A 19,139-nucleotide genomic window follows, 5' to 3' on the forward strand; every position below is an offset into this window, starting at 1 on the left:
AGAGAGATAGGCTGGAGAATGGCTCAGAGATTAAGTGCTCTGGGAGTAGATCACAGTCCTATCACAGCATCCATGGTGGGTTCCTCACAATGACAACTCAAGCTCCAAGGAAGCCCTTTTCTGACCTTTGAGAGCATGAGAACACACACACACACACATACACACAATTTTTTGAGACAGAGTTCATGCAGCTCACACTGGTTTCAACCTTGCTTCAAATTTAAATTCAAATTCAAATTGCCAGGGCTTCAAATTCTTCCTGCCTTCAAATTCTAAGTGCTAAATGTCACGACTAATCCTCCAAATGAAAAAGAACACACTGAAGGAAAAAACAAATGGAGAATTCATATCTCTTACGTTTCATATCAAAATACCCATTACAGTGGAGTTGAAATAAGATGTACTGGTGAATGTAAACCAAACAGGAATATGAAGGAGTTTCTTAAAATGCTACCTACCTCTCAGATAAAGAATGTTTTAGATTCGTGTGTGTGTGTGTGTGTGTGTATTTTGAGGGGTATTTTTTGGTGAGTGCGTGTATGTGGGGTCAGTTTGTGTGTATATATGTGTGCATGTGTTTTTTGGATATGTGTGTGTGTGTATACATGAGTATATGCGTGTAGTGTTTTGTGGGGGGGAACGTGTGTGTATGTATATGTGTGTGTATATGGGGGGGTGGTTTTTGTTTTTTTTCTTTGTGGGTGACTATGTTTTGGACAGGCTCCTGCTAAACTTTCAAGGCCAACCTCAAGTTTGCAATCTGCCTACACTGGCCTCCAAAGTAGATGGGAATATAAGAATGTCAAGTATTTTATTAAGACAAACACGACAACCCATCAGACTTAAATCTGTAAGCTACAGCATGGCAATGAGTTCTACCTGTATGGAGACAAATTTTAGAGTGACACAGATAATGATACATAAAGTCACTAAACCCAATCAAGCGTGCTATCTAGTAAACTAAAGACAAGCTTGTATTTCTAACGACATATCATATGTTTTAGACGGCAGCACAGATTTCCCTTTATGAATGGTTGTTCACTCTGGAAGGTTCACAGCATGGCAGGTCTCTGTAGAATGTGCTACTAAAATGATTATAAAGTACTTAAAGCTTTCTCCTGTCCCAGTCTGCATCTTGGATCAAACGTTAAAATAAATTTAGGTTGATATGGTTGTGCCTGCCTTGAACACTTTAGTTTTGTGGAAATGTATTAAGTTTTAAAGTTTGAATTCAATGATCTCTAACAACAGTACTCCAGGGGAATTAAAAGGTTATAAATCCTCAATAAATATACAAAATGAAGCCTGTAATAACTGGTTTGAACCTAGGTATGAGTCAAAACCATCACCCTGCTTTCCCATAGCTAAGAGGTAAAACCAAACAACAAAACAAACACCTTCAAGGAATAGCTATATGCAAACATTATTAATAGATGCTAGATGGACACACACAGGAACAATGGCATCAATCCTCTTTTGGGTTAGGACCCAAATATACAACTATAAAAGGTTGTGAAAGACCATTAGTAGTCTTTAACCTCTTGGCTAAGCTATTATATAACACCTTAAGAAGAAAATCCAAGAATAATGATTTTAATTGTCTCTGGAATTACAAAAAGCCTCTACTAAAATCCCATCTCCAATATAACACATAGACAGCTGGTTCCAGAGAGGTTACCTCCATCACTACTAACTTCACTGAGCTTATGGAAATGTAAGAACTAGAGAAAGGTCATTACATTCCCCCACAATTATAAAAGGCATATCACCCTGGCATATTATCCATCTCCTCAAGTCTCACCAAGGACACAAGCTGGTAAAGTAAGGCTAACATTATTAGAGACAAAATATTTACAATTAAGCTTTTCTCATAAGAGTTTAAGGAATTAGTTTTCCTTTGCCAAATGGATTCAAGGAAGATTTTAGAACAGACAGGAAATAGAACTGTCACCCATGAGGAGGTAGAGGGTACTGCTAAACCACTCAAGTTCTGGATTCAGGAATTCAGTAATTTTGTAGCTGTAAAAGGTAAAACAAATAAAAAAAAAAAGGTTCACAATTAGTATAAATTTGTATATCTATGGACAAAGGCTATAAAGCAGGAAGAAAAAGAGGTATTTTTGTTTTTATTTTTGAGACATGGTCTCCAGTAGCCCAAACTGGCTTTGAACTAGGAACATAGAAGATGGAGAATTGATCTATCTGCCTTTCCCTCTAGAAGACTGGATGACATTTGTGTGCCACCACTCCCACTTATGTGATGCAGGAGTTTCTTACATGCTACGCAAATATTCTACTAACTGAGCTACATCCCCAACCCTAAAGCACTAACACTAGTAATCTGAGATTGTTTTATGCTCCCCTTCTCCTAAAATCTTCATAATTCTACAGGAATGTTCCATGTGGTTTGAAAGAAAAGATTGTTCAACTTCTTCCCATATTAGACTCAACCATTTGTTACACATGCTATCTAAATACTATGCTGTATCCATTGCCTGTAAATCTATGTTTCTGATTCAAACACTCAAGTGTGAACTTAACCTAATTTCTAACTGCATATAAAAGACTGCACATCACAGTCTTAGTGCTTTAAAAATCAAGTGTCTGAACTCCCCTTTCAAACAACTGCATATAAAAGATTTTTAATACTGACTCCAGAAAACAAGTTTTATTATCAATGGATTTTGGTTGTCTACTTCATTGTAATACTTTTACAGCTAAAAAATGATAGTGTATACCTTTGCTATGAATAATTTTTTTGTCTGACAATAAAAACTCTGGAGTACAGAGTTTTTACATACATCATGGCTCTGATGTAGCCATGACTTCCTAATATGGTTGTCTGTACAAGACCCGCACAAAACCAAGCCAGTCAATGTTGTGCTCACAAGTTCCCACCCCTAACTCAGGAGCTATTGAACTGGCAGCTTCCAAGAGAGAGAGAGAGAGTCAGTTTTCCTTAACAGTGTAGACCCTGATACATCAACCATATTCCAGCAGCTGGCCTCATCCATGAGCATATGATTATCCCAAACTGAACACAGTAGGGTGTGTTAAAGGAAAAGAAAAAAAAGAAAGAAAGCGAGAGAGAGAAAGAGGGGAGCATGAGGGGGATATGGAAAGGAAACTGTTGTTTGGTAGATCAACTTCAGCCTGATTTCTGAGGCTCCCATCTTATAAAACCAGGAGCTTAAATGATTTCAGACTTGTAATCTTCCACTATTAGTGTCTCCATCCTGCCTATATGAAGTCCTCTTTAGAGCACACACATCATCATTCCAACTATCCCACCTCTTGATTCTCTGCTTCCATCTACGCTGTACATGCTGACCCATGTATGTTGTTAGTGCCATACAGAATGGCTATAGAGCTGAATGCCTCAAACATAATTCCACTTAATTTCTCAAAACTAAAATGCTAGCTCTCTGTATGTGCATGAGGAGAGAGGAGAAGAGAGGAGAGGAGAAGAGAGGAGAGGAGAGGAGAGGAGAGGAGAGGAGAGGAGAGAGGAGAGAAGAGGAGAGGGGAGGAGAGGAGAGGAGAGGAGAGGAGAGGAGAGGAGAGAGGAGAGAAGAGGAGAGGGGAGAGGAGAGAGGAGAGAAGAGGAGAGGAGAGACAGAGAGAATGAACGAGAATGACTCTGTAGATTAGAAAGTGTGAGGGGAAGAGCTTATCCAATTCCTGATTGTGAGTTCATGCATATGTGTGTTGAACCTGGGCTTCATGCTCATTGACCATACACGTGACCACTAAGATACATCCCACTCTTGGCCCTGAATCTTTTGGAATGGCTTCACAGATCACATAAGAAAAAGATCTGTCCTTATAATCCTTTGAGAATTAGATAACACTAATGTCCTGACCAGTTTTTTGTCAATGGATACAAACAATAGTCATTTGGAAAAAGGGAATTTTAATTGAGAAAGTGCCTCCCTCCATAGGACTGACCTATGGGAATTCCTCTGATTAATGCTTGATGAGAAGGGCGCAGCCTACTATGAGCTGTGTCACCACTGATCCAGGACCACCTGGACATGTAACAGACAGCAGGCTAAGTCTGCATGAGGAGCAAGCCAGTAAGCAGTGCTCCTCGATGGCTTCTCCATGAGTTCCTGCCTTCAGTTCCTAGCCTGACTTCCCTCAGTGATGGACCATGACCTTTCCTCCCCAAGCTGCTTTTGGTCATGGTGTTTTATCACAGCAATAGAAACCCTAAGACAGCTAAGAAATAAGTGTTAGGGCTTGATAATATGGCTTTATAGTTGCTGCTAAGTCGAAGAGAGGAGATTCCTTGGTCTCAAGAGTAGAAAACTTAGCCTAGTAAACAGAGATAATGAGAAAATTAAAAGCATCGGCAAGAATAGTACTTAATAAGTATATGTGGTGCCACACCCCACAATCCTAGCATGCTAGAACCAAGAGGATTACACAAGTTCAAGGCCACCCTGGCTGTCACAAGTTCTAGACAATCCAGGACTCCATAGTGAGAAGAAGAGGGAGGAGGAAGGGCAAGGGCGAAGGGCAGAGCACTGATGCACATGGTCTGAACACTGAGTGCTAAAGAAAGAACGTGAGCAGTGAAGATCTTCTACCATTGAACCTGCTAAGTAAGCAAGATAACTGGCTTTGGAAAAAAATCCAATAAAGCTAACAACTTAGGCTTTTTGTGGACAGATATGATTGTCTCTATCGGTAAGATCATGCAAATTCAACAACTCTGAACTATGTAATAATAATGTTTATAATGTCTGTAACTAACTGGCATTTAGATGTGCACAAAGGAAAAGACAATACTATGTTCCAACTGTTGAAAGGTCTTAGCATCTTATACATGATGAAAAAAATCCAAACAAGAAGCTTCCTAGTTGGATGGCACAGCGCCTGTTCCTCTTTCAATTACAGCAGCCCGTGCTCCTTTCCTGAGTACATATGCATCACATATGCAGCAGATTTGTCTCAAAGGGAGATGGTGCAAGGTTATCTAGGCCATCAGGGCTCACGCAGGGAAAGAAAACATTAAAAAATAGAGAGCGCCACCAGGAGTCAGCAAATCAAGGCTACTTGAAACAGATTTAAACAGTGGCTCAGTACAAACCTGACCCCCACATACCATGGCGTGCACACTCAATAACAATAAAGAGCTGTTGCTCAAAAGAAGTCATAGTATATGTGACTACATATATAAGACCTGTACATGACAGTCAAAATCCCATCATGGGTAGCAATGGAGGCTGAAAATCTCATCTCTACCTGGTGCAGAAGCACCAGCTAGCTCTCTTAAGAGCTGTGACCCCTGAAAAGCTAGCTACCCATGTTCTAGTACAGCAGTACCAAATGTGGGTTGCATCCCTTTGGGAATCCAACAACTCTTTCACAGGGGTAGCCCAAGACCATCAGAAACATAACAGTAGCAAAATTATAGCTAAAAGGTAGTAACAAAAATAATTTTATGGTCAGCAACGGCCTCCTTACACTGGACACAGTGCCACTGCATCAACTCTGCTCACCTTAGCTGAGCATTTGGAAATGTTAAGTTTTAAACTTACAGTTTAATGAACACAGATTTCACATTGAATAGAAAGACAAAGGGCCATATTCTCATTAAGTTTTGCCAAATTTGATTTCTTTAGGTTAATAAAAAACCAAAATCCCCATCAATGAAAAAAAAAATACTTTTATGGATACAAAGGGGATATAGCTCAGGTCTAGGACTATCCAGCAGGCATGAGATCAGGGGTTCTATTGCCAATACCAAAGAAAAAAGAAGTCGACTGGGGAATACAAACACTTGCTTTTAATTTAAGCTATATCCTTGGGATAGCAGTAAGATTGATTTACATATGATTATTTGTAATTGTCATAAATTATACATTATAAAACTATACATTAACTCTAGAAAAAGGAAAACAGAAAATTAATACTATCAAAATATTTTCTTCAAAAAGTTAAAACAGGCAGAACATCAAATATTCAAAGGAAAATAGCTGTGTGATGGCTTGAATGAGAGTGTCCACATAGGCTCATTGATTTGGTCCCTAGGGAGTGGTACACTTTCAAAGGATTAGAAGGTGTGTCCTCACTATCTAATCACACTTCTTTGGAGGAAGTGTATCACTAGGGACCATCTTTGGCTTTGAGGATTCAAAAGCCCACATGATGCTGCGTGCGCGCGCGCGCGCGCGCGCGTGTGTGTGTGTGTGTGTGTGTGTGTGTGTGTGTGTGTGTGTGTGTGTGTGTGCGCGCGCGCGCGCCTATTGAGCAGAATGTAGCTGTCAGTTACTGCTCCAACATCTGCCTCCATAGCCCCATACTTCCCACCATGATAATGGACTAAACCTCTGAAAATGTAAGCCAGTCCCTGACTAAATACTTTCCTTTATAAAAGGTGCCATGTCTCTTCATCATGACATCTCTTCACAACAACAGAACACTGACTGCTGTGACAAGCCTGACCATGTTAGTTGTTGGCAGAATGGAGACTCTGGAATAGGAAAGCAGTTGAACTTAGGACTTAATGGCCAAACTAGGAAGACTGTGGAAGACAGTGGTATAGATTGTAATAACCCAGCTCAAGAGGTTTCAGAGGAAAAGATTAGTCAATGGCCTAGAGACCATGGTTATGATATTTTGGCAAAGAATGTGGCTACTTTCTGCCCTTGTCAAAAAAAAAAAAAAATTGATGGCACGGGCAGAAGAGATTTCAAGACATCCTAGCATTTACTCTTGTGGTTATTAGTGGTCACTATTCTGTAGATCTATAATGAAAAGGAGCAAGCTAAACATGGAAAAAAGACAAAAATGTACACTTTGAGGAGAAAAGGAATACCAACAAATATATGGAGCAAAGTCCTGTGCTCAAAGAGATAAAAAGCTTAAGGAGCAGCCAGATGCTAAAAGGAATAAAGGGAGTGGTGACCCCACCCAGCTAAGCTTCAGGCTGCTGAAAGGGATTAAAGAGAAGTTTAAACAGTGAAGGAAACAACAGATAACAGAAAGCTCATGCAGATGTAAATGAACAAGGGAACCATGTTTCTGCCTCAGCAAGCAGCAGAATTTGGCAGCTTTGGCCATGTAGTTATGACTTTAGAGTCAAGAATACGAAAAAAGGGGTTACAGAATCTCTCTTTGTGGCTAAGGAAAGCCATGGAGGCCAGGAGTGTCTCAGGGGTGTCCCGACTTGGAGGTCCAGAAAGAACACTGTATAAAGCTATAAAGGTGAAGCCTGGATTATGCTGGAGACCCCAAGATGCAGGAGATACGAGTCATAGAATATCTGCTAAGGAAAGCTGCAGACCAGGTGTAGAACCAGACCAAGAGAGAAAGGTGTGTTGTAATCAACAAAGCTGAAAGGAGTTGGAGATCCAAGAATGTTTTGACAACAGGCATAAAGATGCAGTTTGGAGTTTGCCCCGATGGTTTTATATATTGCTTTTTATATATTTGCTTTATATATTCCCTCATTATGCTCCACTATCCCCCCCCTTGTGGGACATTAATGTATAGTCTATGACATTGTATGCTGGAAGTGTGTGATCCGTTTTTTTTATTTGATTTTGACTTTACAAGGGTTACAGTTAAGATCACTGTCTTGAGTCTCAAAAGAGACTTTGAACTTTGTTTTAAACAACGCTGAGACTGTGGTAGACTATGGAGACTTCTGAAACTGGACTGAATGACTTTTGCATTATGCTATGGCTACAAGCCTATGTGGGCCACGGAGTGGGCTGTGCTGGTTTTGAATGAGAACAGCCCGTACAAGATCATAGATTTGGTCACTAGGGAGTGGGACTAATTGAAAGAATTAGAAGGTGTGGCCCTTTTGAAGGAAGTGTGTCACTGGGGATGGGCTTTGAGGGTTTAAAAGCCCACCCCAAATCCAGAGTATCCTTGTCTGCCCATGGGTCAAGTTGTTCCTCTCAGCTACTGCTCTAGCACCTACCAGTCTGCATGCTGCCATGATGATAATGGACTAAACTAAACTTCTGAAGCTGTAAGCCAGCTCCAATTAAACACTTTCTTTTACAAGAGTTGCCACAGTCATGGTGTTTCTTCACAGCACTAAAACAGTGACTCAGACAAGTCACTGTTGGGATCATAGCAGCTTTCTCTAATGAAAATGATAACTTATTGTAACTGCCTCCAATTACAGGAAGTAATTGCATGTACAGGGCATCAGAACTACTCCCATCAAGGGTCCTCACAGCTGGCTCTGCTTTAAGGTAAGATCACGATAGACTTCAGTCTGTCGCAGTGGTATACATCTGTAACCCCAGCATTTGGGAGGCAGAGGCAAGGAGGACACCTGCAAGCTGTTTCAGGAAAGGCTTATAGAAATAAACAAAAGTGTCTCAACCCTCATAATCACAACAAAACAAAAACACACAAGATATTAAATGGTATTGTTGGAATTATTAAAGTAATGCTTCCCCTACAATAGATATGATTGTTTTAAAAATTTAGTCTAATCTCCACATTTTCCAAGATTTTCTACAATGTAGTATTACAAAAATGTTACCTCCTCCCACTACTTCCCCAGTCTTAACAAACATCATCTTTCAAATAAAAATAATCAAAATATGTCACTAGAAATTAAAACTGCTCACCATGATACCACCATTTTGTTTTCTTTGGATTCTTGTTACATGTTCGCACATAAAAGGAATTATCTGGTGGCCGTCTCTGAAACAAAAACAAAACAACAACAACAAAAAAGAATTTAAACAGGTAAGTTCTGAAACAAAGTGACTGAGAGAAGTGAGTTTAGCAAAAAAAGTATTACAGAATGAAGGAAAGCAATGGGCACACACTAAAACATAAGTAGAATGTCAGCCTCAATTGTTTTAAAAAGGGCTGTGGGAGCAGTCAGTCCCAGTACACGGCTTCATGCTTATCTCTCCCAGAAAGTCACTTAATGAACTAACACAAAGCCTACTTAACCAAGGTTGTCTAAAGAACTACAGCAACTTTCAAGTTTCCACATAGGCTTATTATTTTATTGTAACGGACTAAGGACAGAGCAGGTGATTCTGATTCAAACAGCATCTAGGAGGAAAGATGCTTAGTGCTTCTAAGTAACAGTGGCCTTGCTGCTCCTGTGTGTTCTGATTGGAATGATCCAGAAAACCTGGCATCCCTGCAGGACATCTGCAAGAGTGATGCTAAACACACTGGAGGAAGACTGAGAGAGACCCTGCTTGAAAACTACTAGGTACTAGACTGACATGAGTATATCTTTTTGTCAACAGCTCAAATGTCAAGTTTATTCTAATGTGAGAAGGATGGCTTCCAACATAACAACAGAGCTTTTGGCTAACTTTTACATTGACTTTGATAAAACAATGTCTGTCTTTGTCTATTAAATATCTTTTGCAGTATTTAAACTTAACTATTTAGACTAATGAAGATGAGAGATTAAGAGAATTCCTTCTACTGAAGCAGATTAGGAGCTGCATCATTTAAGAAAGGTCTAGGCAGAAAGTAGTAGCAAGTGTGACGGACAACCTAGACTGCTGGGAAGCAAGCGGCCCACCCACTTAGCACTTCTAATGCTCATATACTGAGTATTAGGAGCTCGTGTGCTTAGCTGACCCTTCCAGTGCCCCTTCAGGAGTTCACACCAACAGTAATTTGAATCATCAACAACAAAAAGACTGTTGGGTACAATCTGTTAACTACTCCAAGATTGCCCTGATACAATTTGAGAAAATTTCTTTAAAAATTACGATTACAAAATATAGTTATGTATTTTTTTGTTGTTGTTACCTAGCATTCAGTAGGGTAAAAACACCAAGCATCTAATAAATGTTTAATTTTATCAAACTCACAGAAATTCTGACTCAAATTATCATCACAGTTAAGCCTCTCATACAACAATTCTACTAATAGCAGTTTATCAATAGCAGCAAACCAGATGGTGAGTGGAATGATGAGGGTTGGAAAAGAATGGGAGGCAGATGAGTAACAATCCATCTCTGGCACTTGGTGTAAAACATTCATTCCATGTAAATGCAAACAAAAGCTAATCATCATCGCTAATGACCATCAGGCCACACAAGAGCAATATGCAGACAATCTCCAGGGACCATGTCCATGGCACTATACTCAAACCCTGTGGTCATCAGCTCACTATAAAGAATCATAGGCACATAGGAGCCTTGTAAGAACAAACTGCTCTGCCCCCAGGTGAAAAGCTTTGTGTGTGCCTGTGTGTGTGCCTGCACTTGCACACACGGGCATGCAATATTGATGTAATAAATGAGGAAGACTCATAACAACTTCTACAGTTAAACAAAGCTTGACTACACTCTTAAAATGCAAAAGAAACTAAAGTTAAAGCGATGTTAAAGCATCTGGAGCACCGGCTGCTCTTGCAGAGGACTCTTGTAGCACCTACACGATGCCTCCCAATCATCGCAATTCCAGTTCCAGGGAATTCAATGCTCTCTTCTGGACTCCACAGGTACCAGGTATGCTCATAGTATACAGACATACATGGAGGTAAAACACCCATACATATAAAAAATAATGTATTTGCAAAGTGTTGTTAAAATACATGTATCATATTTCATCTAAAATAGTTGTTTTGCATGTTTTAGTATTTCTTCTTTGTTGTTATTAAAGATTTTATTTATTTTACTTTTATGACTACACTGTAGCTATCTATCTTCAGACACACCAGAAGAAGGCATCAGATTGCATTACAGATGGTTGTGAGCCACCATGTAGTTACTGGGAGTTGACTCAGGACCTCTGGAAGAGCAGCAGTCAATGCTCTTAACCAATGAGCCATCTCTCCAACCCCCATTTTAGTATTTCTAAATAGGGATACTGAGCATGTTTAGCTGCTGAACCATCTTGATGTATACCGCCCCACTCAAAAACAGACCTCTTTTGAGTTAACATTGAAGAAACTTATTTAGTAAAACAGTGACTCTGGGTGTTACAGATTCTAAATTTATTGTTTAAAAATAAAGGATTATCTTAAAGATTCTCTAAATTCCAATTAAGTAAACAGCAATGAATTTAATCTGAAGAACAGAAAAATAATCTACTAAAGACACGTGTATAACCCCAGAGCTCCTACTTTAAAGGTATCTAAAATTTAACTCACACCATTTTTCATCTGGTCTTTTCCCCACTTCCATTAGAGACAGAATCTGTGGGTGAATAAAGGAAAATGGAATGGAAGGTTCCAGAAATTCTTCTGGTGAATGGTGTGCCTCCTTCAATCTGACCACTAAGATAGGAAAGCTCTAGATTGTAGGAAATTCTGAGAAATGCCGCCTCGGACAGGAAGCAGGATAAGGAGCCAGGGGATTTTTAATTCCTAACTTTCCCACTGTGACATCTAAACACAGGAGTGTGCTTTACACTTTTACTCTGTGCTGGTTTATGGAAATGAAATTCAGATTAAAAGCATGTACACAAATATCCTGTTTAAAAATGATTAAATGACAGCTATAGCCTAGTTACTGCCCACATTGCCAGCATGTTGTATATTCAATAAACTATAAATTAGAAATATATATAAAACATTGACTTTGACTTCTAATCTACTTAGAATGAAAGATAAAATAACAACAAAGTCACATACTGTAATTTAAAAACAGCATGAGTCCAGCTAATTCTGTTGAAACTGTTAAGCTGCCTATGCCTCACGGAGGCACTGCCTGGAGGAAGTGTGCATGCCCTACCTTTTCTTTGCAGCTGGAAAGCATGCTGATAATGCTGAGACAGACTGACTGCACTGAGAGCGCCGGGGACCAGTCTTCTGTTAGAATGGATAAACAGATATGACCATTGCTATACACATGAGGATGAACGGGAATATTTTCACCAGTAAACATGACCTAAGAAAAAAATAAAATTCCATTAATGCTCAATATTCTCTATTAAAAACTAAAATATTCTCCACGTTTAACAAGTATTAATTTTTAAGACATAAAATAAAAAGAAACAAATAGATTTCAGGAGCAAATGCTCACCCATTACCAACCATTTAGTACCAACCTCACTGCATAAATAACCATACAGCAGTAGGAACCCCTAGGCTGCTTTCACAGACTGCTTTAATCAGACTGAAATGTTCTATATTTGTAATTTTTTTTTACTAGAAAATGGTAAACTACATTTATAAGAATGTTGGGGTTTTTTCCAAATTCTACTCCGTCCTCACTAAATACTCGTTATTCATGTTTAATCCCAGCACTTGGAAAGCAGAAGTAGGTGGTCACTGTGAGGCCAGTCTGGACTACATGGTAAGTTCCAACCAAGCTTGCCAGGACTACTCACTGAAAGCATATTTAAAAAAACAAATATAACAAAACAAGACCAAAAAAACCAAAATAAATAAAAAACAAAACAAAAAACAAAACGCACTAAAATTCCTGAAGTATTCAATTCTGATACTGTAACAAAAATCAAATCAAACCTGTTCAGGTAAAATAAGAACTAATAAGGCAGAATTGTGAACTGGCTGCTGTGTGTCTGCTCTCTGAAGCTGCTCCCTCACCTTACCTTTCTTCCCTCAGCACACCTGGAACGGCCTTCCTCTGTCCTAACACTTCCAGTAAAGCACCTAAGCATCCACAGAGGAAAGAGAACATACTTGCACATCTTAAAATTCCAATATGCACAAGACAATTCAAAGGTGGCCACAGGCTTAGGAACACCTGCATGTGTACACCTCTTTACTTTGCAATGCTAGGCAAAGAACTTGGGCCCACGGATGTGCTACATAAGTGCTCTACTCTGAGCTACAAGTTCTAAGAGAAATCACTTGATTTCACATAAAATTCAAATTAAAATAACTCACCAATCTTCAAGTCAATACCATATTAATTCAGTAGTTTACCAGTTATTCCTAATTAGTGATCGAATTGTAAAAATAACAATGCCAGTATCACTGAAGTTAGGGTCTGGCCAAGAATTCACAATCAGGCTCAGTGTGGAGAGAGGGCCACCGAAGGGGCACCTTCTGGAAAATCTGACGTAAGGAATTTTACTTGAGCCTATAAGTTCAAAGCCAGTCTTGGGAAAACAGCAAAACTTTCTCTCAAACAAACACTAACAACAATCATAAATATAAATTCAAAGTTGCTAATTCAGAACCATGAATCCATCCCTACATAAAACCCAACAGTTCTCAACCTAGACTAACAAACTCTCAACCCTTGCAAAATACCAGCTACAGCAAAATACCAAGGAGAAACCAAAATCTAAATTATGATATAACTGATGAAACATTTGTTGCTCTATAGAAGACAGTCAATGAAATCATCTACCTGAGTGAGGTAAGCCCACTTTCAATATAGATATTGTGAAATTAAAATAAGCTAAGGTTTTTATAGCTATTTTAAGTATCTAGCCACAACTCTGACTTTACTAAGATTCTTCAAAACATTCACATTAACATTCAATTAGCCATGTAGTTGGCAGTCTGCTAACACTTTAAATATTACTAGCATGCAACACTCAGTAAAAGATCACTTTCAAACTTGCTTTCCTAAGTGTTTAAGATCTGGTCACTTACTTCTACCCTCCCCACAGAACAAAGATAGAAACAGCAAGCCAAGTATCACAATGAGAGACATCAGTCCCTTGTCTAACATGATTACATGAGATCTATTCTTTGCCTTTGAACAGCTGTTCTAGGAAATGCCATTCGTTCAGCTGAGATCACTGCTCTTGCCCTAAACATTTTCTGAGTCTACTCACAACTGCTTTTTAGTAGAATTTTAGAAGTATGAACTACAGCTTATTACAACATATTTGTAGACTGTGTTACACATGTCTAGAACAAAGATTTACAAAAGCCACAGAATATAGATCTGTTCTGGGTTATTCATTTTATCCTAAAAAGTCATTTGGCCAGCATTGTTTTCACTGAGAACAGAGGCAATACCTTGAGAATTTACTCCCTGGTCACAATTCCTTTAAAAACTATCCTCGCTTCTGAGTTCGAGGCCAGCCTGGTCTACAGAGTGAGTTTAGGACAGCCGGGGCTATACAGAGAAACCCTGTCTTAAAAACAAACAAACAAAAAGACCACTATCCTCGCCCCAAAGGTCTCTTAATTAAGAAGCCTATGAAAATAGTGCTTTGAAAGTGCCAAAAATAAAAACCTGTCAACTTTTACCATGGCTATCAACAATCACCAAGGTAAATACATAGTCAGATACTAGGGTCCTGACTTCTCCTTCCCAGAGGAAAGGAGAAGCAGTATTCTCCTTGGAAAAACATTGTTACTGACGTCCATGAGCCAGGAACTGTGCACCGACCCAGAGGAAATGCAGCCGGAAGTGACAGTGGTGAGGGTGAGAGGGCAGCAGAGGTGGACAAGCAGTAAACAGCTCCAACAGCACAGAGGCCCAACAGAAATCAAACCAAGTCCTCTGCTGGCTGCAGTGGCTCACATCTGTAATTTCAGAACGCTTGGGTGTACAGCCCTCCTGGGCTATGTAGTAAGACCTTGTCTTAAGAAACCAACTGAAGAGCTGGTGAGATGGCTCAGCGGGGAAGAGCACCAACTGCTCTTCCAAAGGTCCTGAGTTCACATCCCAGCAACCACACGGTGGCTCACAATCACCCATAATGAGATATAATGCCCTCTTCTGGTGCATCTGAAGACAGCTACAGTGTACTTATACATAATAATAAATAAATCTTTGGGCATGAGTGAGCCAGGTCTACTGGAACAAGCGGGGTTGACTGGAGTAAGCAACCAGATGAAGGCTCACATCTATCTGTACAGCTACAGTGTGTACTCATATACATAAAATAAATAAATCTTTAAAAAGAGAAAGAAAGGAAGAAAGAAAGAAAGAAAGAAAGAAAGAAAGAAAGAAAGAAAGAAAGGAAGGAAGGAAGGAAGGAAGGAAGGAAGGAAGAAAGAAAGGAAGAAAGAAACTGAAGCCGGGCAGTGGTGGCGCACACCTTTAATCCCAGGACTTGGGAGACAGAGGCAGGTGGATTTCTGAGTTCAAGGCCAGCCTTGTCTACACAATGAATTCCAGGACAGCCAGGGCTATACAGAGAACTCTGTCTTGAAAAACCAAAACAGAAAAAGAAAAAGAAACCAACTGAAAACAAAATTAATCTCACCTAGGCTTTTAACATATTCCATGCATAGCAAATGCAGCCAGCATGAACTTGAAATGACCAGACATGGGGTAACTCCTTGTACATATTAAGCAACATTTAGGAAAGCTTGTCTAAGCAGAGAAAGGCTGCTTGACATGCCAGAGATGAATTACTGAAATAAAGCAAAATGTTTATTTTTTTTACAACAGTTTGTTCATGTAAAAGGCATTACGGGTCTTTTCCATTTTCACAGAGAGCTTTACAATGCTCTCTGCCATCCCAGCTCTCCACCTACTGTGGGAAAGTAACCGAGGTTAAAGGCTAAATGTAAACACTGTTTTCCATCTTACTTACTACCAAGTTTAGATCAAAGAAGAAAACTGGACATTTCTGTTGTAATTCGGGCGAGCAGGCACTAGAAACTCAAAATGTTGTTTCTGGAACTGTAAAAATAAACTGTGGTTGCCCTAAGTAGCTGATAAAACTGTCTAGGACTGACAGATACAACAAGACCATTGAATACAAGGGATATGAAACTGCAATTCAATTCATTTTGGCCTCAGGTCAAAACTAGTTATATGATCACACTGCTCCAAGTTAAATGAAAACTATATAAACTCTGTGCTGCAAAACCCCACTAAGGAAATGGCATTTCAGAGAAGAGGCAAAGGTTCAACTCTAGGATTTAGAATTAGAACTTTGTCTCTGTATTTTTAATAACTTCCTTATTACTGTAGCTCATTTTCCAAAGTAGACAAGAGCTAAGATATAAATATACTCAAGATAATTTTGGAAGCATATATACCTAGTCCACATCCAGTCTAAAAATTTAATCAGGCCAACTTGGAATAAGTTGAATATTATGAATGTAGAACCTACTAAAATCCAAACTGAAAGACATCAGTGATGAAAATCTACACAGACTATCAACAATCACCACTCAAGTTAGGGGAGAAAAAAGAGGTCATGGGGTCTCCCTGTCACCTAGGCTGGTCACAAACCCCTGGACAAAAGCATTTCTTCTCCAGCAGATTTAAAAGTACCTGACTCATTACTCAGACTTGACAGATTCTAACAACAGTTTGATCCGATAGCTACCAATATCTATAATAATCTAATAGAAAACAACTACAACTAGACATTGAACTATATACTGTAGTACATTTACAGTTTACTAAAGTCTTGACATTATTACTAAGAAAAAAAGGATGGCGTTCAGGTAATTTTTATTTATAAAAATTCAAAACTTCCCCAACATCAAGTACAATAATGAAAGCCTTCACAGCACTTACTTATTTCCAAACTTATTTCCAACAGTGTTTCATGAGCAGCTTGAAAAAGAAAACTGTTACCTAATACATGTCAAGCTAGGTCCAAACAGTATACACAAAATGAACAAAGCAAAATGGACTATCTACAGACAGGAAGAGCTCAGTGCTGGTTTACCTGTAATGCATAAGCCCTAGATTATCAATCAGTTTCTAGATTCCAGACGTAGAGGGGGCAGCTAGAAAGTCAATGAAATGCCAGGGTAAAATTATAAAAACAAGTCGGTCATTTAGATCCCAAAGCTTCCTGTCAGGGACAATATGAGACAAGGTCTTCTTCTCCTGTGATCAGCACAGCCAGGCTGGTGACCTGTACCTGTAATCCTAACACTTGGGAGGTAAAAACAGGAAGACCAGATGTTCCAGATCATCCTTGGCTACAGAGCAAGTTTAAGGTCAGCCCAGGATACATGATGCCAAGTCTCAAGCAACAACAACAACAACAAAAAGTAAATAAAACATAAAAGTGTAATATTCGATATAGAAAAGTTAAGATTAATAACTGACAAAAGTGAGGTCATATACATAGAGGTAACACATAGGTATGTGTGTGTGTATATATATATATATATATTTTTTTTTTTTAAAGAAAGAATGTATATGTCTGTGACAAAGAGGCCATGTCTTGAACAACCAAAAATAAATAAATAAAATTTAAAAGTGTAACATATGATACAGCAAAGATAGGACTACTAATAACCTAAAAAATAGCTAGGAAGATCATAAACATACAGGTAAAATTACACAGAGAGATTAGGTTGTATTTAGTGTGTGTGTGTGTGTGTGTGCGCACGCGTGCACGCGCACGTATTTATTTTTATTTTATGTGTATGGGTGTTTTGCCTGCATGTATGTCTGTGTAGCATATGTATACACTGTCTGTGAAGGCCAGAAGAAGTTGCTGGATCTCCCGGGACTGGATCTCCTGATTGTTGTGAACCACCATGTGGTTGCTGACAAAGACAAACTTCCTAAATACAATGAAGCTAAGTTTGGAAAGTTAGCTATCCTTTTGTCATTTATTAATGTCCACAATCCTCACTCATTCTAGCATATCAATGTTCTCTTTTCTTAAGAAAGTGTGACCACTTGGGGAAACCATTACTATGTAAAAAGAGCGTCTCAGCAGGCCTGAGAAAGAAGGACAAGGGTACCAACAAACAGGCTCTAGATCTGCAGGGGGCGGAAGAAAGGGAGGGTCTGGGTGAAGGGAAGAGAAAGGGTGGGAAGGACGCCCAGGAGGCTGTCCTGTTGCCCTAGCAGTTAAAAGTGTCAGTATGGCTTGAGAACTGGGAAGGCACAGTGACTCTCCCTGGAAAATGAGTATCGCCCCTACAATTTCTAAGAGAAATTAAGTGCTAAGATAACTTTTCAGCAAAAAGTACATTTGAAAAGTTTAAAGCAATTGTAACTGAGACATTTACAATGTAAGCATCTCAGACATGTTTCTGAGTGAATGTGGCAGATGGATGGAAGAACTAGAGAGAGGCGGCAGAATAGAGGTGCACCAGGAGACTGAGCTTTCAGAACTTCAGTGCTGATGGTCTGACCACGTCTCCTAAAGCCTATGAAAGAAAGTCACCTCCTTCATACTATAGAATCTTCTTTGATCAGACCCTAAACATCACACAATCATACCTACAGCCCTTCGGTGCACTGAACCACAGATATTCAAGAGCTTACACTGCCAGATCTCAGAGGCTGGATCCTTTCCTGCCTTGACCTGTACTTTCCACATAAATCCTTTACTACCTCTCAAGACCACCACCTCCGACCAGACCTCTCCATTTGCTAACTGTTACATTCTTCCTTTTAATTTTTGATATAATACTATAACTCTGTTCAAAACCTTCCATTTAATCACAGCAAACCTGTAGGCTACAAATATATCTATAAAAGGTTCTTTCCTGTCCATATCCTCACAAGCATTTGGTTTTTGTTCTCCTGATGAATGACAACTGACTCTCGGGTAATATGGCATCCAAAGGTAGTTTTGATTTGCATTTCTCTAAGGTTAGAAAACTGGACATTTTCCAATCTTTATTGGTCATTTGCATTTCATCTGATTGGACTATCTAATTCCTTATTATATAGTTTGAGTTCTCTCTATATCTATTATATTCTATCAAAAGTAGAGTATGTAAATACTCTCCCATTCTGTAAGCTGTCACTTTGCTCTGCTGTAAAGAAGGTTTGTAGTTTTATGAGGTCCCATCTGTCAACTACTGGCCTACTTCTTAAAGAACTGGAATTCTACTGAGCATGTGCTTGCCCCATTTCTCTTTTGCGCTATTTTATTTATTTTATTCTTTTCCCTAAAGAATGCAAACTCTACACACACAAAAATTTTCTTTGCTGCCTATCATGAAATTCTTGTGATTCCTTTCTCAATTAAAAAATATTTGTTTGAGCCGAGCAGTGGTGGCGCACGCCTTTAATCTTAGCACTTGGGAGGCAGAGGCAGGTAGGTTTCTGAGTTCGAGGCCAGCCTAGTCTACAGAGTGAGTTCCAGGACAGCCAGGGCTACACAGAGAAACCCTATCTCGAAAAACCAAAAAAAGATTTTATATACATATATATACATATATATATATGTATATATATATGCACATGTAGACATATGGAGGGGATCAGTGTGTGTGTGTGTGTGGAGACATGAGGAGGAGGGGATCAGTGTGTGTGTAGACATAAGGCGGAGGGGATCAGTGTGTGTGTGTAGACATAAGGCGG

General features: G+C 39.2%; 1 protein-coding gene across 2 annotated transcripts in view; it reads right to left on the reverse strand.

Annotated features, from left to right (window-relative positions):
* Window positions 1-19,139, reverse strand: part of Ube2w (ubiquitin conjugating enzyme E2 W) — a 60,860-nt gene that overhangs the window by 8,761 nt on the left and 32,960 nt on the right. Inside the window, exons 4-5 of one of the 2 annotated variants that reach the window (XM_031366941.1) lie at window positions 11,694-11,770; window positions 8,604-8,679 (exon numbers count right to left, since the gene is read on the reverse strand). In XM_031366941.1, the coding sequence (XP_031222801.1) occupies window positions 8,604-8,679; window positions 11,694-11,770 (153 nt within the window). Of the gene's footprint in view, window positions 1-8,603; window positions 8,680-11,693; window positions 11,850-19,139 lie in introns of both variants that reach the window. The other variant, XM_031366942.1, reaches the window with a different exon arrangement.

The sequence above is a fragment of the Mastomys coucha genome, unplaced genomic scaffold, assembly GCF_008632895.1.
Source record: "Mastomys coucha isolate ucsf_1 unplaced genomic scaffold, UCSF_Mcou_1 pScaffold14, whole genome shotgun sequence".
In the NCBI taxonomy this organism is placed as follows: domain Eukaryota; kingdom Metazoa; phylum Chordata; class Mammalia; order Rodentia; family Muridae; genus Mastomys; species Mastomys coucha.